The sequence below is a fragment of the Mycteria americana genome, chromosome Z (assembly GCF_035582795.1).
Source record: "Mycteria americana isolate JAX WOST 10 ecotype Jacksonville Zoo and Gardens chromosome Z, USCA_MyAme_1.0, whole genome shotgun sequence".
In the NCBI taxonomy this organism is placed as follows: Eukaryota; Metazoa; Chordata; class Aves; order Ciconiiformes; family Ciconiidae; genus Mycteria; species Mycteria americana.
Genome location: NC_134396.1, coordinates 4,553,990 through 4,575,974, shown reverse-complemented (window position 1 = coordinate 4,575,974; position 21,985 = coordinate 4,553,990). Strand labels below are relative to the sequence as shown.

Below are 21,985 nucleotides of genomic sequence, written 5' to 3'. Positions count from 1 at the left end.
TGGTGAGGCCGCACCTCGAATACTGTGTTCAGTTTTGGGCCCCTCACTACAAGAGAGACATTGAGGTGCTGGAACATGTCCAGAGAAGGGCAACAAAGCTGGTGAAGGGTCTGGAGCACAAGTCTGATGGGGAGCGGCTGAGGGAGCTGGGGTTGTTTAGCCTGGAGAAAAGGAGGCTGAGGGGAGACCTTATGGCTCTCTACAACTGCCTGAAAGGAGGGTGTAGAGAGGTGGGGGTCGGTCTCTTCTCCCAGGTAACAAGTGACAGGACAAGAGGAAATGGCCTCAAGTTGCGCCAGGGGAGGTTTAGACTGGATATTAGGAAATGTTACTTCCCTGAAAGGGTTATCAAGCATTGGACCAGGCTGCCCAGGGAAGTGGTTGAGTCGCCATCCCTGGAGGTATTTAAAGGACGTTTGGATGAGGTGCTTAGGGACATGGTGTAGTGGTGGTCTTGGTAGTGTTAGGTTTACGGTTGGACTTGATGATCTTAAAGGTCTTTTCCAACCTATACGATTCTATGATTCTATGATTTCCCCCCAGCCCTGCCACCAGCCTGATCCCAGGGGCAGGGATGTGGGTCAGATCCTGTTTCGCTCTGGCGTCCATTTCCTGGACTGCAGCTCTGGTGCTACATAGCAGTGAAATCAGAAACAGATTCACCCTCCTTCGTGTTTCAAACGGGGACTTCAGACAGTTTCGTGGGATTTCACTGACGAGCCCAGCGAGTGACTTACCATACCCTAATCTTCACATTGCTGTTATTGAGTGATGATGGTTTCGTAACAATGTGTTCTTTGCTAGAAGGGTTATATCTGTCTTTGAACAATTATTGTGCAATTTTAATTAACTTTTCCGTATTATATACTTTCTGCCTAGATTTGGCACTTAGCCTCACCGTGTTTCACAGCATTTTGCTTAGGAAATGTTGCTATTAGCACTTAAAAATTCGTGGAAGAAAACAGCAAAAAGCTTTTAGGTAATTTAATATTTCTGTGAGAAGAACTCTTAAAATCTGCATACTGGGAAAGTGCTCCTTGCTTAAAGTCCAACCTTAAGAAATAGTCTAACTACTGTAAAGCTGTAATTAACAATTACAATTTTACTATAATTCTTTGCTTATGTCTCATGAATGGTTTATTTCTAGGTTTCTTCAGTCCTCAAAAACAATGTAACTTGACTTTATTACTTAGCAGAGAGGTGAAATATTTCCTATCATAGTATCATCCAGCTACTGCCATTGGTATTTTCCTAACCACATTTTTCTCTCCGTAGACTATGATGTCTGTGCTGAAGCTCCTTGTGAACAGCAGTGCACAGATAACTTTGGGAGAGTCTTATGCACTTGCTACCCTGGGTACCGCTATGATCGGGAGAGGCACAGGAACAGAGAGAAGCCGTATTGCCTGGGTGGGTAGAAGTGCGTGCTGAGCTCACCTCTGGTTAATGATGTATCCTGCTCCCTCAGGTCTTTTAGGAGTCAGTTTAGATCTGAAACCTTTCGTATTCTCTTTACTATTACAGAATAAATGTGGTTTTTAACTATGTGAAGGATTGGTTCCCAGAACTAAGAGATCTAAATCCCCCTGAAATTATTAGGAGGTAGTACCTAAAAGAAGACATATGCGCCCAAACACTTTGAAGTCTTGGGCTGATGTAATTTTCCCTTTATTAATTCCTCTTGCAGGTTTTGAGTCATATCTGGGGTTTTGGCCTGAGATGAGGGACATGATTCTAACAGTCACCCTCGAAGCACTATAACCGTGCCTAATTATGAAAATAAATCCTTGAGTTTTGATTCAGATGGCCAGTTTCTACTTCAGGACTGATCACTTACATGTGGTCCTTGTGTGGCTAGTCCCCCTGATTCAATAGTCCTGCCGTGCGTGGTTTGCTGTGCCAGAGAGGCAAGATTGGCAGGGTCGAGCTTTGCTTGGAAGCTTTTCAATGCAAAGAAACTGTCACGCGGCGTTCACCAATAAAATGCCAGGTGTGTTGTTAATAATAGTGCAGTTTGCACAGAGCTCCAGCCCAAAGCGCCAGCAGTGCTGCAATTACTCATTTATTTAACCACAAAATGTCCTGATACCTCTAAAGGAAGTCTTTTATTGTATTTGAGGTCTGAAACCTCTGGCTTTAGGACATTTTCAGCTCTTGCTCCTCTCCAGATATCGACGAGTGTGCCATGAGCAATGGGACGCTGTGCTCTCAGATCTGTGTCAACACCATGGGCAGCTACAGGTGTGAGTGTCATGAAGGCTATACCCGGGAGGAGGATGGCAAGACATGCACCAAAGGAGATAAAGGTATATGCCAGTGGGGGGTAAAGGTCCTGGGCCAAAGTGCCATCTAAAAGCTTGATCTGTCATGAAGAGGAACTGCCCCCTATGCTACACTTGGAGCTGGGGGTCTGAAGCTGGGATGTAGGTGATGCCCCTGGAGACCCCAGGTTGTTCACTGGGCACCCGAGGGCCTGTGGAGCAGTCCAGCCGCACGCTCTCCTCCTCCGTGGCTTATGACTGCTCACAGAGCAGTAAATCAGTAGTCATATCGATAAAGAAAGAGCACAAATACATTGAAGGATGTGGAAAGCATCTTCCCCTGGAGAGGCAGAGTGGCTGATTGGTGAAACTTGCTGTTACAGCTTTGGTTAGACCATTTCTCCTTGACCCAACTGCTAAAAACTGTCTTTTGCTCCCATACTAACCTGGATTATAACTAGTTTGCAGTCCAGAGCTCAGGAGACAGGAAAAAAAAATGCCAGATGCTGACCCTTATAAGCCTTCATTAATTTAATCTGTTAATTAAATTAATTTCAGTGAGTTTAATTTGTATTTACATGCCAATGTCTGAGATTAGTAAATGGCCCTGGGTTGGGTGGTTAGTGCCTCTGGGCACTCAGACACTCAGCAAAAGTGTGCCTGGGAATTCCACACACCTTTCAGGCATTGCTTAAATCAATTGCTAAATTATGTTGAGTAACACTGAATTCTGCTGATCTGCAATTAGTTTGTGTGTCTCCTGTCTCCAGTCAGATTTTTTTATTTTTCTTTATGAAAGTAATATGTGATGGGAAAGGGGTAAAAGTGAGGGCTTGTTATTGTTTTTCACTGTTGGTTTCAAAGTATGTATGTGTGCTGTGTATAAAGTATTTTAAAGTTTTTGACCTCATCCCAGTTATTAAATTACAGCATTTAGAGTACTGCAGATTACATACTGATATGACAATTTAAAAAGAAAGGAGGAAGAGAATAACCTGTGCTCTGGAAAAAAAAACCTCTTTTGATGAATGGTGACTTACCATAGGTTCATCAATTAATGCCTGAACACATGTATCATTGAGTGCTCCAAATCCCGCTGGATGGCCAGAACAATTTATAATTTTGATTTTCCTCTGAAAATGTGTAACTGGAGCCACTCCATTAACTTTAATTGTTCCTTGTAGTTATAAAATTTTTTTTTCCTTGTGTGTGGGGGTCATAAAGGGAAGAGGTATAACCTGTATAATCCCCTTGCAAATAGTTTTTTTAGTAAACTTTTCCTCTGGCTTGTTCAAGTTTCCTGACAGGGTAATGCCCAAAGCATTCAGGATAACCAACCACTCAAAATATTCAAGGCTGTGGAAATAATTCTAATATTTGAAAAACACCAATTTTACACTGAATGTACGTGGCACATAAAAACGTCAGTTCCAGTAGTTAATCTGCAATGAAATACCGACCATGCCTCAAAACATTTCCCAAATCAGCTGTGTGAAGCAGAGAAGGACACTTTCTGCTCTGTTACACTGCTGTACTCCAAATTAACATTACTAACTGCCAGACCTCTGGTGCAAATGAAAAAGGAGCTGGTCGTCGCTATTTTGCAGGGCTTGTGTCCGTAACTCATCCCAAAGAAAATCGAGGTTTTTGGTAGCTGCGAGACACCACCCCGTGGTCAGCCCCAGCCCTGCACTGCCCTGGAGAGCATCGCATCCATGCTGGAATGACTTCCTAATAAACAGATTATTTGCTTTTCATGGTAGCTAGAACACTTAAATTTGATTTTAAAATTTAGTGTGAGAAACATGAAAACACATGTATCCCTCTTTCGAGCTTTAACCATGTTCCATGTTTCCCGGGGGATTATTATTCACATTTTCATCGTGCCATGCCTGAAGGCTGCAATCCAGGCACGTTTTTGGCTCTATAAGTGGGCTTTGGGTTTGTGAGTGGTGCACAAGAATAGGGAACATTTTTCCCTCATCCGCAGTCATGTTGCATTTGATGGAGACAATACAGCTACCCGCGCTGAAGTAGGCAAATGAAACCATCTCAGCAGGCTGAGCCCAGATAATACAACACAGATGATCAACTCAACAGGCTCCATGCGAAGACCGCCCACGGCACAGCTCCCCGCAGAGCTCTCCCCCGCCAGCATCTCCTTCTCTTCCACCATCAGCAAGACAGAGTCTTCAAGCACATGCAAAGAAAACACGTTGTTCTGCGGAGCAAATCTCATATCGATAGGCACCACGGGGCTCACCGGTGTCTTGCCGAGATAAAAGGACCCCTGTCAGGACAGCAACGTTACGTGTGAGCTAGACTTCATGCTTTGGAAAGCCTTCATAAAATGGGGCTGGTTTAAGCCTTCTCCAAAATAATTTTAGTTTGCTAGTGTAGGTCTGTGCAATGGAAACAGGCCTTGCTCAGTACTGGCCAAACTGACCCTGGTAGGTGACCTTCGTATCTGCACCGCGTGTGGGTGGCTCCGTCTAATTACTTCCTGCCCTGTCCTAGGTGGCTTTGGGCTTTATCCATGCTTTATTCTGGCTTTATTCATAGTTTGGTCCTGATACAGGATCGGATGGGTGTAGAGTGAATGTTTGATGGATGACTCCTTCCCTGGGCAAATCATCACCTCTGTCTGGTATGAGTTAGGGGGATTCCACCTCTCGCCTGGGACACAGCTCATGCTTGCTTATGTGACGCTGTTGGACTTCTTCCTCCGACAAGTCAATCCAACAGGATTTGCAGAAATCTCACTGGTATGCTATTTCCCAAACTTTAGCTGACCCCCCCCAGCATTCATCTCCATGGATTGTTACAGCTCTGTTTTATCTATACTTGTCAGCCCCGTGTACCACATCCTTCTAGAAGATAAACTGGATTTTATAATGAAACATGAGGCCAAATTCACTGCTTCTTAATCTGCACATAACTCCACTGATTCTAGTGGGATTGCATTAGGTTTCAAATAGCAGAGGTTCTGGCAGTTTCTCGCTACGACTGTATCTTGCTTTCAGCAACATTTCTCAACACAATGTGTGCATGTTATGAGGAAATTCATTTGGTAAGATAGCTATTAAAAGAAATTTTGGTTAAGGCTCATACCAAACCCAAACTTTATTGGAGTTTGAAAAAAAAAAAGGGCATTTTTTTCTAATAGCTTTATGTATGTGCATCTGTAAATCCTACACAGGTCCAAAAATGGACATCTCAAAACACTGATTTTTTTAAAGGAAGCTGAAAAATTGAAGAGGGAGGAGGAACTTCGTGAGGGAGCCACAATACTGACTTTTGGTCAAGAGAAAACTTACATTATAGAAATATCAAGAGGTGTCTTGCCTAGAGCATATCAATTCCTTGTTAAGGGGAAAAAACCCTGTGTGCTTCAGATTCTTTGATCTATCAGAGAAAAACTTAAGGGCAAAGAGGCTTTGGATGAAGTCAAAGGCAAAATGATTAGTGTTAGAAATACAGCAGTGAGGAACTCAGCGGGTGCTGCATATTCAGGTATCTTCACACAAAGGCTGGAGTCCCTCTGGGAGGTGGTGTGGCCAAATAGTCTTGGAGCCAGCATAGCTGCAATTTGGTGAAATTCTGTTATATGTTATGTAGAGTTCATTGGAAAACCCCAAGTAGTACCTTTTGGCCTTAAATCTTTGAGCCATCTGAACACTGTAGAGAAAGCTGTTCAGGTATTACCAATCTGTGTGCTATCAGAAAGGGCTGAGAAGGACAGCGTGCTTACAGCCATAAAAATGCTAAATACAATAGAGAGGAATATCATGGGTTATTGTAATGCCAAAGAACTGCAGCTGTGGGAGCAGGCAGTTGATGAGTAGGGAAAAGCCCCAAGCCTTTGCCTCCTAATCTTCTGATCAGTTCAGCACTAATACAAATGTCTTACTCTGCTGGTCATTCCAGCATCTTGCCCTTGCAGCCCTCACCTACCTGATTAGGAGACAAGAGAAATAAACCTTTCATAGAATCAGAGAATGATAGAATACCAGGTTGGAAGGGACCTCACGGATCATCTGGTCCAACCTTTCTTGGCAAAAGCACGGTCTAGACAAGATGGCCCAGCACCCTGTCCAGCTGAATCTTAAAAATGTCCAGTGTTGGGGAATTCACCACTTCCCTGGGGAGATTATTCCAATGGCTGATTGTTCTCATTGTGAAAAATTTTCCTCTTGTGTCCAATTGGAATCTCCCCAGGAGTAACTTACCATTACCATTACCCCTTGTCTTTTCCATGTGACTCCTTGTAAAAAGGGAGTCTCCATCTTCTTTGTAGCCACCCTTTAAATACTGGAACATGGTGATAATGTCTCCCCTAAGCCTTCTTTTCTCAAGGCTGAATAAACCTAGTTCTCTCAGCTTTTCCTCATACAGCAGGCTTCCCAGTCCTTTGATCATCTTTGTGGCCCTTCTCTGAACCCTCTCCAGCCTGTCCACATCTTTTTTGCATAGCGGGGACCAAAACTGAACACAGTATTCCAGGTGTGGCCTGACAAGCGCTGAGTAGAGTGGGATGATGACTTCTTTATCTCTGCTGGTGATGCCCTTGTTGATGCAACCCAGCACACTGTTGGCTTTCTTTGCTGCAGCAGCACGCTGTTCACTCATATTGAGCTTGTCCACCAGGAACCCCAGGTCCCTTTCCTCAGAGCTGCTCCCCAGATGGGTAGATCCCAGCCTCTGCTGCACCCCTGGATTGTCTTCTAAAAGCAAGCATACCTGACATGGCATTATATCCAATGGACTAAACATATTGAAAATCAGTTTTTCCTGAATTTGTGCAATGGTGGTTGATAGATGACCATCTGATGGGTGCAATGCTCCTTCTTGGACCCTGCAAACATTTGAAGTCAAGTGCCACATGATATTTTCAGTATTAGAAAGTTCCATTTTAATTTAAAGTTATACAGACATTTTCAAAATCAACACGCATTTCTGAAAAGATGAAGGACATTAAAGTGTGTGTCCAAGTGAGAAGTATAATACAATAGCTAAGTGCACTGTAGTTGATCCTTTTTGGAGATTTTGGCTTTAACCAGGAGCACCTGCAGAGTTTTTGCATTAGGGGATGTGCTCTGAATGGTCAGTGTTCGAACGTGTCCAATAACCCTTCCAGGTAACATCGTACAGGGCCACACATCATATGCAGGGCCTCAATACCCTTGATGCTTCTCAACAACTATATGTGAAAGAAAAAAGCACACCTGGAGTTTGCCAGCATGTGTCACCCTGTGTTTTGGAAACCACATTTCTCTTTAAGCGCACATCTGTTAAAACAGTGCTTGTTTGTTTGCGATGCAGAAGTGCTTCACTACGTCTGAGAATGGGAAAAGGACAAAAAGTAACATTTGTGATATCTCTTACGGTTTGAATCATTTAATGGATTCCTGAAAAGATCCCATTCATGGGTAGTATCAACAGGTGTGACCCTTTCTCTTGTGTGGATTTAAATCCCTGTCATTAATCTCAGTCCCCATCTCTGCTCAGGCTGACTCCATCACATGGAGGAATAACCGGTGATGATAAAGAGCAGTTTGTGCGAAGTGAATTAAATGACTGTACTGTGAGGGATTTTACTGTAATTTATAGCATATGAAAATTTGGCCTTCAGGGGACTGTAAATCAGTTCTGATCTATAGGGTTAGTCTACCGTACGCACAAAGATAAAAGAAGGGGTGTAAACTTTTTCAGGTATTAAAAAAACAAAGTCTTTGGGGACTGTTAAGTGGAAACAGCTGCTTTAAAAATGAGCTCAGAGCTGTCCCTGCAAAGTTTCTCAGCCTTATGTAGCAGTTCACAGTCAAAGCATTAATAATGGCAAGATTTTGTCTTCTTTTCACAATCTGGGGAAATGTAACAACCTTCGGGTTGCTTTTGCAATCACTTTATGAATTTTTTTGCTTTGGATCTTTATATTGGAAACTGCTTTCTTTCAGCTGGGCTTCCTGAGAAATCTGAAAATGTGGCAAAATCGGGGACATGCTGTGCCTCTTGTAAGGAATTTCATCAAATAAAGCAGACGGTTTTACAACTGAAGCAAAAGGTATGAACATTGATCAGTCGTGTCTTTACCAGATCGGCATGTTTTATGGCAACTGAGGCTAAATTTAAGTGTTTGGAGCTGTCACTGCCATGTGGCTCTTGTGCCCATAAAGATGATGGCAACATATTTTAAAATCATCTAGGAATGGCATCTCTTCTTTATGCTTCCGTATTGCTTGTAAGCGGATTGCTAACCAAGCTCATGGAGCTGTGTTACCAAGCTCGTGGTAACAGAGGCTGGCAAACACCCATCCCAGTCTGAGCCCAGGTTTCTTGGCAATCAGCGCTGGCCTCAGCTTTTCATTCATTCCGAATGCACAGGATTTTGGACTTGATCCACCTTTAGCGTATGCAAGTGCAAGACATTCTGCAGATGCAGGAATGTGGGAGAACATAATTTTGCATTAATAGGGTGCTGATACAGGATTCTTGCCAAATACGAGGTGTGTGGCTAAACAAAAACGTTACTAGCAGATACATTAGCTTTGATTTTTTTTTAAAAGAAAAACCCATCAGCCCCAACCTTTCTTGTTTTCACCTGTGTCCTCACAAGTAGAAAATAACGCACTGAAAAACTTCCTCTGGCCTTTAATTGCTCGTGTATGTGGCCTCCTTTTGCACTTGGGTAGGACTGAAATAACCCAGAGACCCAGCCCAGGATTTGGAGAGCCAAGTGCAGGGGTGCAGGTATGATGCCTTTTCCAGTGACACCTCCTTTGAACATTCTGATTCTCTGAAATGGAAATGTTCTGCAGGAATATTTTCAGCAATGCATGTTGACAGGCTGTAATTATTTCAGCCGGGGTGCTCATTTAATTTCATTGTGTCAAAACACAATTTGGTATATTCACTTATTGCCTTTAATGTAATTCAATGCAATTCATTCAATGTAATTTATATTAGAAAAAAAGAAATCTCTTTCACTAAAATGAAATACAATGAGGTTTGAGGTACTCTTTATGACAAAAATCTCATAATGTCCTGTCTTCCTTCTGAATCAGTATGAAGATAAATGTGGAAGTGACAGAATTTCATGTGTGATGGAAATTGTGGTTTTCAAACAAACGGTAGCAAACAGGTTAAAAAAGGATCCGTGCTTCTGAGTGGCTGTTTGTCCAGTCACAGTCCATGATGGAAACCAATGGCCTTAATTAATGGAAAGTTTTCTGTGTCTAACTTCCACTGTTAGGTGCCTGTGTTCAAAACTCACTCCTGGGAAAACAACACCATCAATACCTGCTGCTGTGGGCACTTGTTGTTCAGAAACCAAACTGAGCAGCTCATGCTTGCCTCATAGCTAAGTCGTGCCATGGTCCATAGCCTAAATTTTCCCCAAGTATCTTCCTAGTGAGACTTGATCTATTTGGCATCCTCAGAGGGAGCCCACTGGGTTGTGCCTCACAGAGCTGGAAGAGATGGTCCCCTGATACCCTCAGCTTTTTTTACCCCACAGAGAGGAGAGCTTTTATCCATGCTGAGAGGAGATCTGGCCTCATGCTGCTTCTCTCCCAGGGAGACATGAACCCTCATGCTTCACCAGCCGCTCCCTATGGCCAAGTTCTTCTGGGGAGGACATCTCTCAATATCTGCAGTCAAAGTTGTTCTGTTTTGCACAGAAAAATTAATTTCTGTCTCCAGAGAGACAGTTTATGGGAATGAGTCTTCAGTTTTGTGGTTAAGGCTTTCAGATTTTATGAACTTTATGTAAAATCATGTTTAGCAGAAGAGCCTGTGAAGGATCCAATCCAGCAAACACTACAACTGGGAATTGAGGTATGCTTCTGGAAGTGGCAGGTGTGTTTTTGTGTGTCTTTAGGAAAGGACAGGGTGAACTCAAGTCCTGCTACCTCTGGTGATGGCACCAATACCTTTTTGGAGGATTGCAACATCCATTCCAGATCCAGGATGGAGTAGTTCTAGGATCAGGAACAGAAAGTCACCTTGCATGGTCATCCAGTGGGATGCACTGTCCCAATATACTAGGGGGCTGTGGGCAGTCCTAGGTTGATCTCCAACCTTGATGGAAGGAAGAAGAATGGAAAGCTGGAAAACTAGGGAAAAGGTATCTGACACACAGCCAACAACTTAAAAAAATCAAGTAAGCAGTTCAGCACTTGGAATTGGGGCATTGCTGGATCCTACTGCACAGATTTGTTTAAACGTCTTAATTAGAAAGCCATGTTCCACATCACTCCTGACAAGCACTGTGAAAGTCATCTAAACCTTAGATCTCCTAGAAACTACCCAAAACTCCAGATGCAGTATGCAACACAGCATATGGAAGTCTTGTTTCTAGTACTGTCTTTCTTTAAAATTTACCCTCACTAATACTTACACACACATGGAAAAAAAAAATATTTTCCAAGGGCCATTAAGATTTGGAGCTGTGGATGGAGAAAGCCAAGGTCACTCTGGACCAGGATCCTGGTTCAGTTAAAAGGTGAAACAGAAATTAGGCCACTGAGTATAGCCAATCCCTAAGAGGATGTGAGTCAACATCAAAAACACATGGTTTGGCCCAAGTGTATGTAACAACCATTTTCTGGCCAGAAGATATCAAAGAGCAGTGAGCTAGATCAGAGCCTGGGTATTTTGGCGCTCCTAGTGTATGCTTCAAGTCCAGCTGACTCAGTGGGGAAGCATGTGTAGATGCTTTCACAGCAGCTATGTGATTTTTTTTTTTAACTTACTAAGTTGTTAAAACAGCCTTGCTGGCAGAAACAAGTCAATATTTAAGCAACAGAAAAGAATACACTTCCAAATCCTCTTCATGATGAGCCTTCGCCACTAAAAACAGATTTTTACTCCAGCCTGGCTATTTGCAATAGCCAGAAGAGTATTATAACCTGAAGAGTATTCTCTCAGGCAATAACCTGAAGAGTATTCGTGGCAGGAACTATAGACTAAGTGACGTCTATTTATCAGCTGGGATAGCAACAGATCCCCAAAATAGGACGGGTCAGAAATTTAAGTGCAAGCTCTACAGAGGACCTCAATTAATCTGTCACTCAACTGTGGCCACCCCTAAGGAGAAACACTCACTGACGACACTGAAAATATTCTCACAAAAACTGCCCGAAAATACAACGCTCTCAGGTAGTCACAGGATTTAACTCTGTGTCTTGGTTTTAGCACGGCAGCGTTGGTACTGTAGAGCCCTTGGTTGATTTGTGTCACATAATGGAAGTTTTGCAGCATGATGGTCCTTGCAAAATTTCATTTGTATCCAGCCAGGACCCTGCTCTGGACAGGGTGGACGCACCTCCAGGAAACAAAACTTTGCAGTGTGCTGACCAGAGCCAGCCAGTGGACCTCCTCGTGCTGGTCCCTGGCCAATGTGGCTATGAGAGCCCCCAGCTACTGAATTTTCCTCTTCGGCCCCAGGTGTAAGGTGCTGTGACCCATGGAGTAGCCCTTTATCTTCAGCAGTCCCACGCTTTGGTCTGTGCTGCAATGGCTCGGATGTTGGCTGAGAAAGCTGCAGGGTCATTGGTAAACAAATAAGATGTTTTTCTTTGGAAAACCAAAGATGACAGCCCACCCCAGAGCAGTAGGCATGCTGGATCCTCATTTTCTGTGTGAGCAGATTCATAGGAGTAAGCACATAAGAAACACCCTGTGGGGCTTCTGTCAAGTGCTGACCTCATCCAGCCACTGATTTGTGTGGGGGTGGAGTGAATCTACCAAATTCTTGTAAGCCTTATATCATGTCACTTAATTTGCCTTTAGTGCAGTCATCTTGTCTTTGGAACAGCAATGGTCTCCAAAACCTGAGTCACAAATGGCCAATAAATCCTTGTATTCCTGTCATCGCACTTTGAATTCCAGCCTGAAAAATCAAACTGGTGTTTTGGAAATGCCACCAGGAACTGTCTCAGCATTTCTAACTTTTTTTCTCTCACTTTTGCTTCCTTCAGAACTGTTCTGTGCATCCAACCCCAAACTGCAAGCAGCACTGGCTGCCCTTAAAGTGCATTTCTTAACTAATAACTTGTTTGCCAAAAGAAATTTGCCCAGCTATACTATGTACTGCAAGTGCATAACATTATTTTTTTTCTGTGCTTTACAAACATTGGGTTTGCACTAAGGGCAGGAGGGTGTATATCAAATAATTAAAGAAACAAGTAGGAGTCTTGAGAACAGTCTAGTGGAGGGAATTCCAAATAGCTGATTAAAAGCATTGTCAGATAGCAGGAGTCATCATGCATTTGATTTAATGCAGCTCTCCCATGCAAATGTTGCAGAATCCAACATCAAATTATGCAGTGAGCCAAATTCATTCAGGGCAGGAACAAAGCTGACCTAGGGATAGATCTGCCCTGCTATTGCTGAAATAGCTCTTCAGTTCTGTTTGGAAGAGCAAAATTCCCAATTCTACATGCAGCCACTCACCACTGATAAACTTCTTTCCTCGCTGCAGACCAGCCTCCTGGCTTGTCATCTCCCCTCAGCTGTCTCTGGAAAGACTAAACATTTGCAGAATATTTCTAAATATGTTTATTTATTAAATATATTCAATCTGAGAAAACTAACGTTTAAGGGATAATTAAATATCTGATGTAATGGATAATGGGGTTTTAAACCATAGTGGGCAATTATTCTTACCTTCTCACTTACTTTAGCTTTGTGTCTCTATGCAGAGCAGATCCAGACATCTGTTGGGTTAAATAGTGTGGTTACAGGGCCAGATCTACAAAGGATTTGGGGCTGTCATTGAAACCTATGAAAAGTTAAGGGCTTGTGCAGCAATTGAGAACTTAAATAGCTGAGCAAATGTTGTCCTGAGAAAGGGCAGTAAATTAATAGAGGAAAATTCAAATAAGGAAAAAGAGGTTTCCTGAGGAGATCCAAGCAGTTATGGGACTTAAGTTTTTTACAACTTGTTGCTGTATATTTCCTGAATTTCTCCTACCTTCTATGTGGATTGACTTGCAGTATTTCGATGGTGACTTGAAAGGCAAACAGCTTCACAGGAAACATCAGGGTGCTGGTTCCAGGGAAAGGAAAGTACCAGAATAAATAAATCCCTTAAAATCAAATGGTGCTATGTTTTTCATGTGGCATCTTTCAAGCCTGGGCAACCTCCTGGGTATATGATACCTGAAGTGTGGGTCATCTCTAGGATCCCCTACCCAGATGCCCCACACCACCACCACCCCCGCCATGTGTGCAAGACAGAGGAGGGTACCATTTCTGCAAAACCTGACTTGTCTCCATGGGTCACCCAAAACATCCTGTGGAAAGGCATTGTAGGCTGTTACTCTCCATGACAATGTTTTCTCATCACATTTCTGCAAGGTGGTCAGTCAGAAACATGGACAGGTGAGAGTAAGAGTCCCCAGGCATCCTTCCAGCTGGTTCCGACTACCTGTAAGGAGGTCCCATTGCAGGGTCAGGGGGACGGTTTTCCTTGGGACAATGAAATTTGTCAGGAGCATCAAGAAATCTTCATGTCCATACTTGAAAAAAAGAAAATCAAGTTGGCCAGCTTAGGAGTAACTGCTGTCATAGGCTTCAACACAGACACATTTTTTTCTGATGATTTCAATGAAGTATTTAAATATGCTGTTTGTCCACATGAAAGCTTAACCAAGAATGTAATTTCTTCAGCTGAAAGACAGAAGAGCTTACAGTGATTTTTGGTTTTGGCAGGTTGCTTTGCTACCAAATAATGCTGCTGATCTTAGCAAGCAAATCACTGGTGAAAAAGTGCTTGCATCTAATGCATATATCCCTGGCCCCCCAGGCCAGCCTGGCCAACAAGGCCCTCCAGGTAAGATACAGACCAGAGGGATGTCAATGTGCAATAGTGCTGTACTGGTTTTGCATGGCAAGGTTTTGGTAGCGGGGGGCGGGGGGGAGCAGGTTACAGGGGTGGCTTCTGTGAGAAGCTGCTAGAAGCTTCCCCCATGTCCGATGGAGCCAATGCCAGACAGCTCCAAGATGGACCTGCCATTGGCCAAGGCCGAGCCCATCAGTGACGGTGGTAGCTCCTCTGGGATAATGTATTTAAGAAGGGAGAAAAGTTGCTGCACAACACCAGCAACTGCAGCCGGAGAGAGGAGTGAGAATATGTGAGAGGAACAACTCTGCAGACACCAAGGTCAGTGAAGAAGGAGAGGAGGAGGTGCTCCAGGCGCCAGAGCAGAGATTCCCCTGCAGCCCCTGGTGAAGACCGTGGTGAGGCAGGCTGTCCCTCTGCAGCCCATGGAGGTCCACGGTGGAGCAGATATCCACTGCAGCCCGTGGAGGATCCCACGCCGGAGCAGGTGGATGCCCCAAGGAGGCTGTGACCCCATGAGAAGCCCATGCTGCAGCAGGCTTCCAGCAGGACCTGTGGACCCATGGAGAGAGGAGCCCACGCTGGAGCAGGTTTGCTGGCAGGACTTGGGACCCCGTGGGGGACCCATGTGGAGCAGTCTGTGAAGAACTGCACCCCGTGGGAAGGACCCACGTTGGAGAAGTTCGTGGAGGACTGTCTCTGGTGGGAGGGACCCCACGCTGGAGCAGGGGAGGAGTGTGAGAAGTCCCCCCCCTGAGGAGGACGGAGGGCAGAGACAACGTGTGATGAACTGACCCACAACCCCCATTCCCTGTCCCCCTGCACTGCTGGGGGGGAGGACATAGAGAAATCGGGAGTGAAGTTAAGGCCAGGAAGAAGGGAGGGGTGGGGGAAAGGTGTTTTTAAGATTTGGTTTTATTTCTCATTATCCTACTCTGGTTCAATTGGTAATAAATTAAATTAATTTTTTTTCCCCAAGTCAAGTCTGTTTTGCCCGTGACAGTAATTGGTGAATGATCTCTCCCTGTCCTTATCTTAACCCACGAGCTTTTCATTATATTTTTTTCTCCCCCTGTCCAGTTGAGGAAGGGGAATGATAGAGCGGCTTGGTGGGCACCTGGCATCCACCCAAGGTCAACCCACCACAAGTGCCATGAATAAAAATGATAAGCTTCAATCTTTCAGCATGATAGGATTTCATGCGTTTCATATTCTGATTGTTATTATTATATTTGCATGTGTGCTATATTTAAAAAGAAAAACTTTCTGGTTATTATGATCAGCCTCTGCCAACTGTCTAAAATCATCCATTGCGTCTTAGTCTCCATGTGTTTCTTGGTGTGCAAGCTGTGTTTGTCCTGTATGTGTTAAATTTCTCCCTCTCCCTAGGATATCTCACCTGCTTCAGTTGTCATTTCCTGTATTTTAACTCTGTCTTAAAACATTCTGCATTTCCTTTCAGGAATACCTATTGCTTTAGCTCACTGTCATTACTAGAGCAGAAAACGTGCTTTCAGTTTGAGCGGGTTTGTGCCAACTGTTTTATTTTTCCTCATCTGGTTTTGCAAGGCTTCATTTGTTCATTTTATGTGTGTTCCAGATTCAAAGGAACCTGAAAAGTAAAACTCCACTCACACCTTCTTTGCTAAGGTATAGATTGAAACAATGAGAAAAGCAGAGAGTTCCTAAAGCTCTAACTTAAGCCAGACACCTTGCAACCGGCAGCCAGTGATACTAAAAATTTTGCAGACTCTGTAGAATGCAGATCTAATTTTGGGTTAGCAATAAATCCAAGGAATTTTAGCATTGTGCTGGGTTTCAGGAATATTCTTACAGAGGACTAGCAGATACTCCTTACAAGGTTTCATTTACTCCCTACTCAACTGCCCCCTCATTTATCCCCACTTTTGCAGTCTTGCTTTGTTTTTTGAGTCTTTATCTCATTTTCTTGGAGGCTGAGTATCTTCAGTCTTCAGTATATCATAAGCGCAAGGACAATGTCGTTAGGGATTCTGCGTCAGACTCTGAACTGCGCAGTGCGTCACCTTGCAATCTCCCTAACGTCGGCCTGACCCTGCAGGTCTTCCATCTGGTTCTGGTTTCCCCATGGCTGAGCTGTCCAAGGTACCGTGGCCTGTTCCGTTCGGCTTGAGCACCGTCCCTGCTCACCTCCTCCTCTGCCCGGCGTTAGCGGCAGTGCGGCTGGGTCTTCAGGAGGAATCCGCGAGGTTCATCACTGAACTTGGTTTTACTCCTTTTGAAAACCCTGCTCTGTCCTGCTGAACCCTTTTTACTCTCTGCCTTTCATTTTCTATGTCTTTCACATGCCTTCAGCATGAAGAAAAGTGCTTTCCTCTCTAATTATAAAGCAATTCAGCTAGTGACATTTTTTAGTGGTCTTTATTTTGTGCAACTGTTGTTTCAGGTGCCCAATTTTCTGGTTTGCTTTTCATAGTGTTTCTCTTGAGCTAAACATATGCTTTGTTGCCTGTGTGCTTCCTAAAAACTAACATTTTCTGCTGAACTAGCAGAAGCTGAAAAGGATACAAAGCAAAATGGAGGAACAGAGCCTTTTTTGCCCCTAACACATTGGCTACGGTACTGGGCAGAAGAGAGGTGTGACCCACCACTCAAGAGGGCTTGCTTCTGTGCCAGTCATGCAGATGCCTTCAACCCAACATTCCCATGAGTTTTCTGAGGCTTTCTTTTAATGAGGTGTTCTTTTCTTCTTTGTGTGAAAATGAGGCATTTCTGCTTTTCTTTTCATTCCCAGTCTGTGTCCCTAACCACCTGGCAGTGGCAGTCTTGGCTTCTTTGTATACACAAGGTTTTATTGTGAAGATCTCTTTTAGTCACTGTGACAAGGAGTAATGTTGCCTCAGATGACTGCTGTGTTGGTTGTGTTGTAGATTTGGGTGTGTTAAGGCAACCGGTCCATTGGGTGGTTCAAAAAATGGTCAGTTCCCACTACTTGCACTGATGAAGTGTCCTGAAAGCTTTCCCTGGCAGGTAACCTTTGCTGTCGATTGCAGGGGCTCCAGGACCAAAAGGGAGTCAAGGAGTTCCTGGGTCACCTGGACCTCCCGGACAGCCAGGCCCTCGTGGATCCATGGGACCTATGGGCCCATCTCCAGACATATCACATATAAAGCAAGGCAGACGGGGCCCTGTGGTCAGTATTCTCACCTCCCGTCATGCATTGCATAATTGGTCTTAGCTCCACAACCTCTCACATCCTTGTGAACACTTTGTTTTCTCTTGCAGGGCCCACCAGGAGCCCCGGGGAGAGATGGCAGCAAGGTGAGGAGAGGTACTGTTTTCCATAACGTGGGCACATGCACATGTGAAGTGCAGGCTTCCTAGAGAGACCCCCTACACACTTGCAGTCACACCCTTTTACCATCTCATTTCCTTTACTAAGCTGAAAACGTCCTGTTGTCCTATCCCTTCATGTCTTCCTTCTGCTATTTTGTGCTTGCCATTCCTTAAGTCTTGCAAATAGCCCTGCCAGCCTATCTGTCAAGCAGCCTCTTTTCCTTTCTCTGCAGCTCTTTCGGCTTTTCCATGAAGAAATGTTGATGCTTTAGCCCATTTCATTAGACTGCTCTTTTGTGAATTTCTCCTGTAAACTGGTTTGCTTGTTACCTTCTAGGAGAAATATCAGAAGTGCCGAACTCTGCTCCCACTAGAATCAGTGGCAATTTCCTTGTGTTCCTCCTTCACTTTCTTTTCTTTTTCCAAGCAAGTGTAAGCTGATGATTCTTGATCTGGGGACAGTAAGTAAGGGAGTCTGCAGAGGCAAACAGTGATTTTTTTCATTTCCTTTAGTCACAGCAAACTAACTGAGGTGGTATTGATTACAGGGGGAGCGAGGCGCACCAGGACCAAAGGGGATACCTGTAAGTATTGCTCACAGGAGGAATTTCCACAACAGAGTGATGTTGACTACTAACAACAGGTCAGCCAAAAGCAAATAGAAACCTCTCCTGTGTCAAGAGCACAGTCAAAGATACTTTATGTGCACAGAAAATGTTACTGGAAAGAAAGTAATTACTCGTTTTCCTCCAAGTATCTTTGCCTACACACCTCCTCCCTTGCTGAGTGTGACACTGAAGGCAGTAAGTGCACCTCAGCCCTACAACAGCGGTGGGATATCCTCATAAGGCAGTAGCATGAGACCCCATGCAGAGTGCTGGTTAGTACAGTTCAGCTGCTGCTCCTAATGGGAGTTGGATCTCTGGAACCTTTTAAAATCCTGCCCCTCATCTCTCTCTGGGATTTGGGAAACTATAGGCTTTGAGCAAATCATCAAGAGAAGGATGAGTATTTACAATCTGTTTACTGGTGAAATTGTTTAAAATTGTATTTCTTACGGTGTTTTCTCATGGGTGGAATGGATTTTTAAGAGTGTGTCCAGTAGGGTGTCCTCAGTATTAAACAGTGTACTTTACTGTGTGAAGTCAGCTAAAAAGAAATTATTTTCTAGAATCAGGTAAATCCAGATGGATACTCTGCATTGTAATAACCAATATATTTACAGAATCACAGAATCACAGAATCACAGAATCGTATAGGTTGGAAAAGACCTTTAAGATCATCGAGTCCAACCGTAAACCTAACACTACCAAGACCACCACTACACCATGTCCCTAAGCACCTCATCCAAACGTCCTTTAAATACCTCCAGGGATGGCGACTCAACCACTTCCCTGGGCAGCCTGTTCCAATGCTTGACAACCCTTTCAGTGAAAAAAAATTTCCTAATATCCAGTCTAAACCTCCCCTGGCGCAACTTGAGGCCATTTCCTCTTGTCCTATCACTTGTTACCTGGGAGAAGAGACCGACCCCCACCTCTCTACAACCTCCTTTCAGGCAGTTGTAGAGAGCCATAAGGTCTCCCCTCAGCCTCCTTTTCTCCAGGCTAAACAACCCCAGCTCCCTCAGCCGCTCCCCATCAGACTTGTGCTCCAGACCCTTCACCAGCTTCGTTGCCCTTCTCTGGACACGCTCCAGCCCCTCAATGTCTCTCTTGTAGTGGGGAGCCCAAAACTGAACACAGTATTCGAGGTGCGGCCTTACCAGTGCTGAGTACAGGGGACGATCACTGCCCTAGTCCTGCTGGCCATGCTATGTCTGATACAAGCCAGGACGCTCTTGGCCTTCTTGGCCACCTGGGCACACTGCTGGCTCATATTCAGGCGGCTGTCAACCAACACTCCCAGGTCCTTCTCTGCCTGGCAGCTTTCCAGCCACTCTTCCCCAAGCCTGTAGCGTTGCATGGGGTTGTTGTGGCCCAAGTGCAGGACCTTACACTTGGCCTTGTTAAACCTCATACAATTGTCCCCAGCCCATCGATCCAGCCTGTGCAGGTCCCTCTGCAGAGCCTTCCTGCCCTCAAGCAGATCAACACTCCCACACAACTTGGTGTTGTCTGCAAACTTAGTGAGGGTGCACTCGATCCCCTCGTCCAGATCACTGATAAAGATGTTAAACAGAACTGGCCCCAACACAGAGCCCTGGGGAACACCGCTTGTGACCGGCCACCAACTGGAGTAAACTCCATTCACCACCACTCTTTGGGCCCGGCCATCCAGCCAGTTCTTTACCCAGCGAAGAGTACGCCTGTCCAAGCCGTGAGCAGCCAGTTTCTCCAGGAGAATGCTGTGGGAAACTGTGTCAAAGGCTTTACTGAAGTCTAGATAGACAACATCCACAGCCTTTCCCTCATCCTCTAGGCGGGTCACCTTGTCGTAGAAGGAGATCAGGTTGGTCAAGCAGGACCTGCCTTTCCTGAACCCATGCTGGCTGGGCTTGATCCCTTGGTTATTCTCTACATGCCGTGTGATAGCACTCAGGATGATCTGCTCCATCAGCTTCCCCGGCACCGAGGTCAGGCTGACAGGCCTGTAGTTCCCCGGGTCCTCCTTCCGGCCCTTCTTGAAGATGGGCGTCACATTAGCTAATCTCCAGTCAGCAGGGACCTCCCCAGTTAGCCAGGACTGCTGGTAAACGATGGAAAGGGGCTTGGTGAACTCTTCTGCCAGTTCCTTCAGCACTCTCGGGTGGATCTCATCAGGCCCCATAGACTTGTGAGTGTCTAAGTGGTGCAGCAGGTCACTCACCATTTCCCCCTGGATTATGGGGGCTCCATTCTGGTCCCCGTCCCTGTCTTCCAACTCCGGGGGCTGGGTACCCAGAGAACAGTTGGCCCTGCTATTAAAGACTGAGGCAAAGAAGGCATTAAGGACCTCAGCCTTTTCCTCATCCTTGGTCACTGTGTTCCCTCCCCCATCTACGAGCTAGTGATGGACAGCAGCAGGGTTACCATATTGAAAAGATACCTTCCAAATATCAGCATTATTGATAAAATGTTTTAAATAAATAATAATTATTGATTAATTAGTCATTCTAAGAGTGTAACTTCTGTCAGCTTAATGAGAAGGAACACAGGGAACCAAGATTTATCTCCTCTGTTCCCATGGGGTGTCAAGATACTCTTAGGAGGCAAACACAGCAAAGGAATTGTTAAGTAACAAAAGAGCTGAGCATCTTGTAAATGTAGGCTCTGTCTGCAAAACATTTGCCTTCTTTTGAAAATCGTTTCCTGAGCAGGTTGATTCAAAAAGAGACCGTTAATTTTTGGCAATTGGTATGAAGCAGTATTTTACTGAGTTACCCCTGCATGAGTAATTATATCAACCTGTTTGAAAACTGTAAGAGTGAAGTGGATTATTATTAATGACTGTGCCTTGTGACTGCAGGGCCCACCAGGTTCATTTGATTTCCTATTGCTGATGATGGCAGACATCAGAAACGACATCGCTGAGCTGCAAGAGAGAGTGTTTGGACACAGGACTCACTCATCAACAGAGGAGTTTCCATTACCTCAGGAATTTACGAACTATCATGACACAGTAGATTTTGGATCTGGAGAAGACTACAAACCACGGGCAGCACCCAGAGACTCCAGGATACAGAAGGCAGCCCATCCTTAGCTACGCCTACAAATAGAGCCCCTTTAGAGCTGTTCAATATAAAAATGCACTGACGATGTAAAATATACATATATATATATTTTATATATATATAAAAATTCCCATTTTTCTCTCTGCTTTTCCCCATCCATGCTGCCTGTACTGTAGCTTTCCCAGTTCATGGTAGCCTCCTTGCAGTAATTCCATACTGTCAGGCCTGCACTGTGCGTTGTACCTAGATTATCAAGAAAACCTTCTTAGTATATAATACAATTAAGGCATGCTCTAGCTAATGGCACAGACCACAGCATTTCATCTGCCTGCCTTGCATTCTGTGTCCAAATGACCCAGTACCCAAATTTTGCCAGGGGTAGAGGGGTAGCTGAACATCATCCCTGAATGAAGTCAATAATGAAAACCTTGGTCCACAGTTACTTTATACATGTAAATATATTATACCGCTGAAGTCAAGTCTTCAGCTACTGTCCCCAGGCTTAGGAGAGTGTGAAAAGTGGATACCTGTTTCACAGCAGAGGCCAGCTGTGAAATGTCTTCTTCTATTATGCTGCACCATGGCAGAAAAAGGAAAAAAAAAAATGGTGAAGCACTGATACAAGGGCGCTGCTTGTTGATCTGGAAGTTATTTGACTTTGTGTCGCTAGAGTATTGTTTAAAGAGAGTCGAAAAGATGTGTTTGTCCTAAACTAACACTACTTTTCCCTTACCATTCTCCCACTGCTCAGTGTGGAGGCCAGTTCCCTTACTCAACAGATTCATGCTGGATACATTACACAAAGATGAGGAAGAGAACAGGGGATGTATAAAGCAGGAAAACCAAGCATAAGTTAATCGAGTAGGCTTATTGGCAAGCACAAAATCAATCCCAGCCTTGCAGAAAGAGTTG

The 21,985-nt window shown here is 44.5% G+C and overlaps 1 protein-coding gene across 2 annotated transcripts in view; it reads left to right on the top strand.

Annotated features, from left to right (window-relative positions):
* The window catches only part of CCBE1 (collagen and calcium binding EGF domains 1), a 105,858-nt gene extending 84,708 nt beyond the window's left edge, over positions 1-21,150 (top strand). Inside the window, exons 4-11 of one of the 2 annotated variants that reach the window (XM_075526707.1) lie at positions 1,276-1,410; positions 2,169-2,306; positions 8,219-8,325; positions 13,977-14,097; positions 17,139-17,278; positions 17,371-17,406; positions 17,970-18,005; positions 20,869-21,150. In XM_075526707.1, coding sequence (XP_075382822.1) covers positions 1,276-1,410; positions 2,169-2,306; positions 8,219-8,325; positions 13,977-14,097; positions 17,139-17,278; positions 17,371-17,406; positions 17,970-18,005; positions 20,869-21,102 — 947 coding nt within the window. In that variant the 3' untranslated portion in view covers positions 21,103-21,150. Of the gene's footprint in view, positions 1-1,275; positions 1,411-2,168; positions 2,307-8,218; positions 8,326-13,976; positions 14,098-17,138; positions 17,279-17,370; positions 17,417-17,969; positions 18,006-20,868 lie in introns of both variants that reach the window. The other variant, XM_075526708.1, reaches the window with a different exon arrangement.
* The last annotated feature ends 835 nt before the right edge of the window (positions 21,151-21,985 follow it).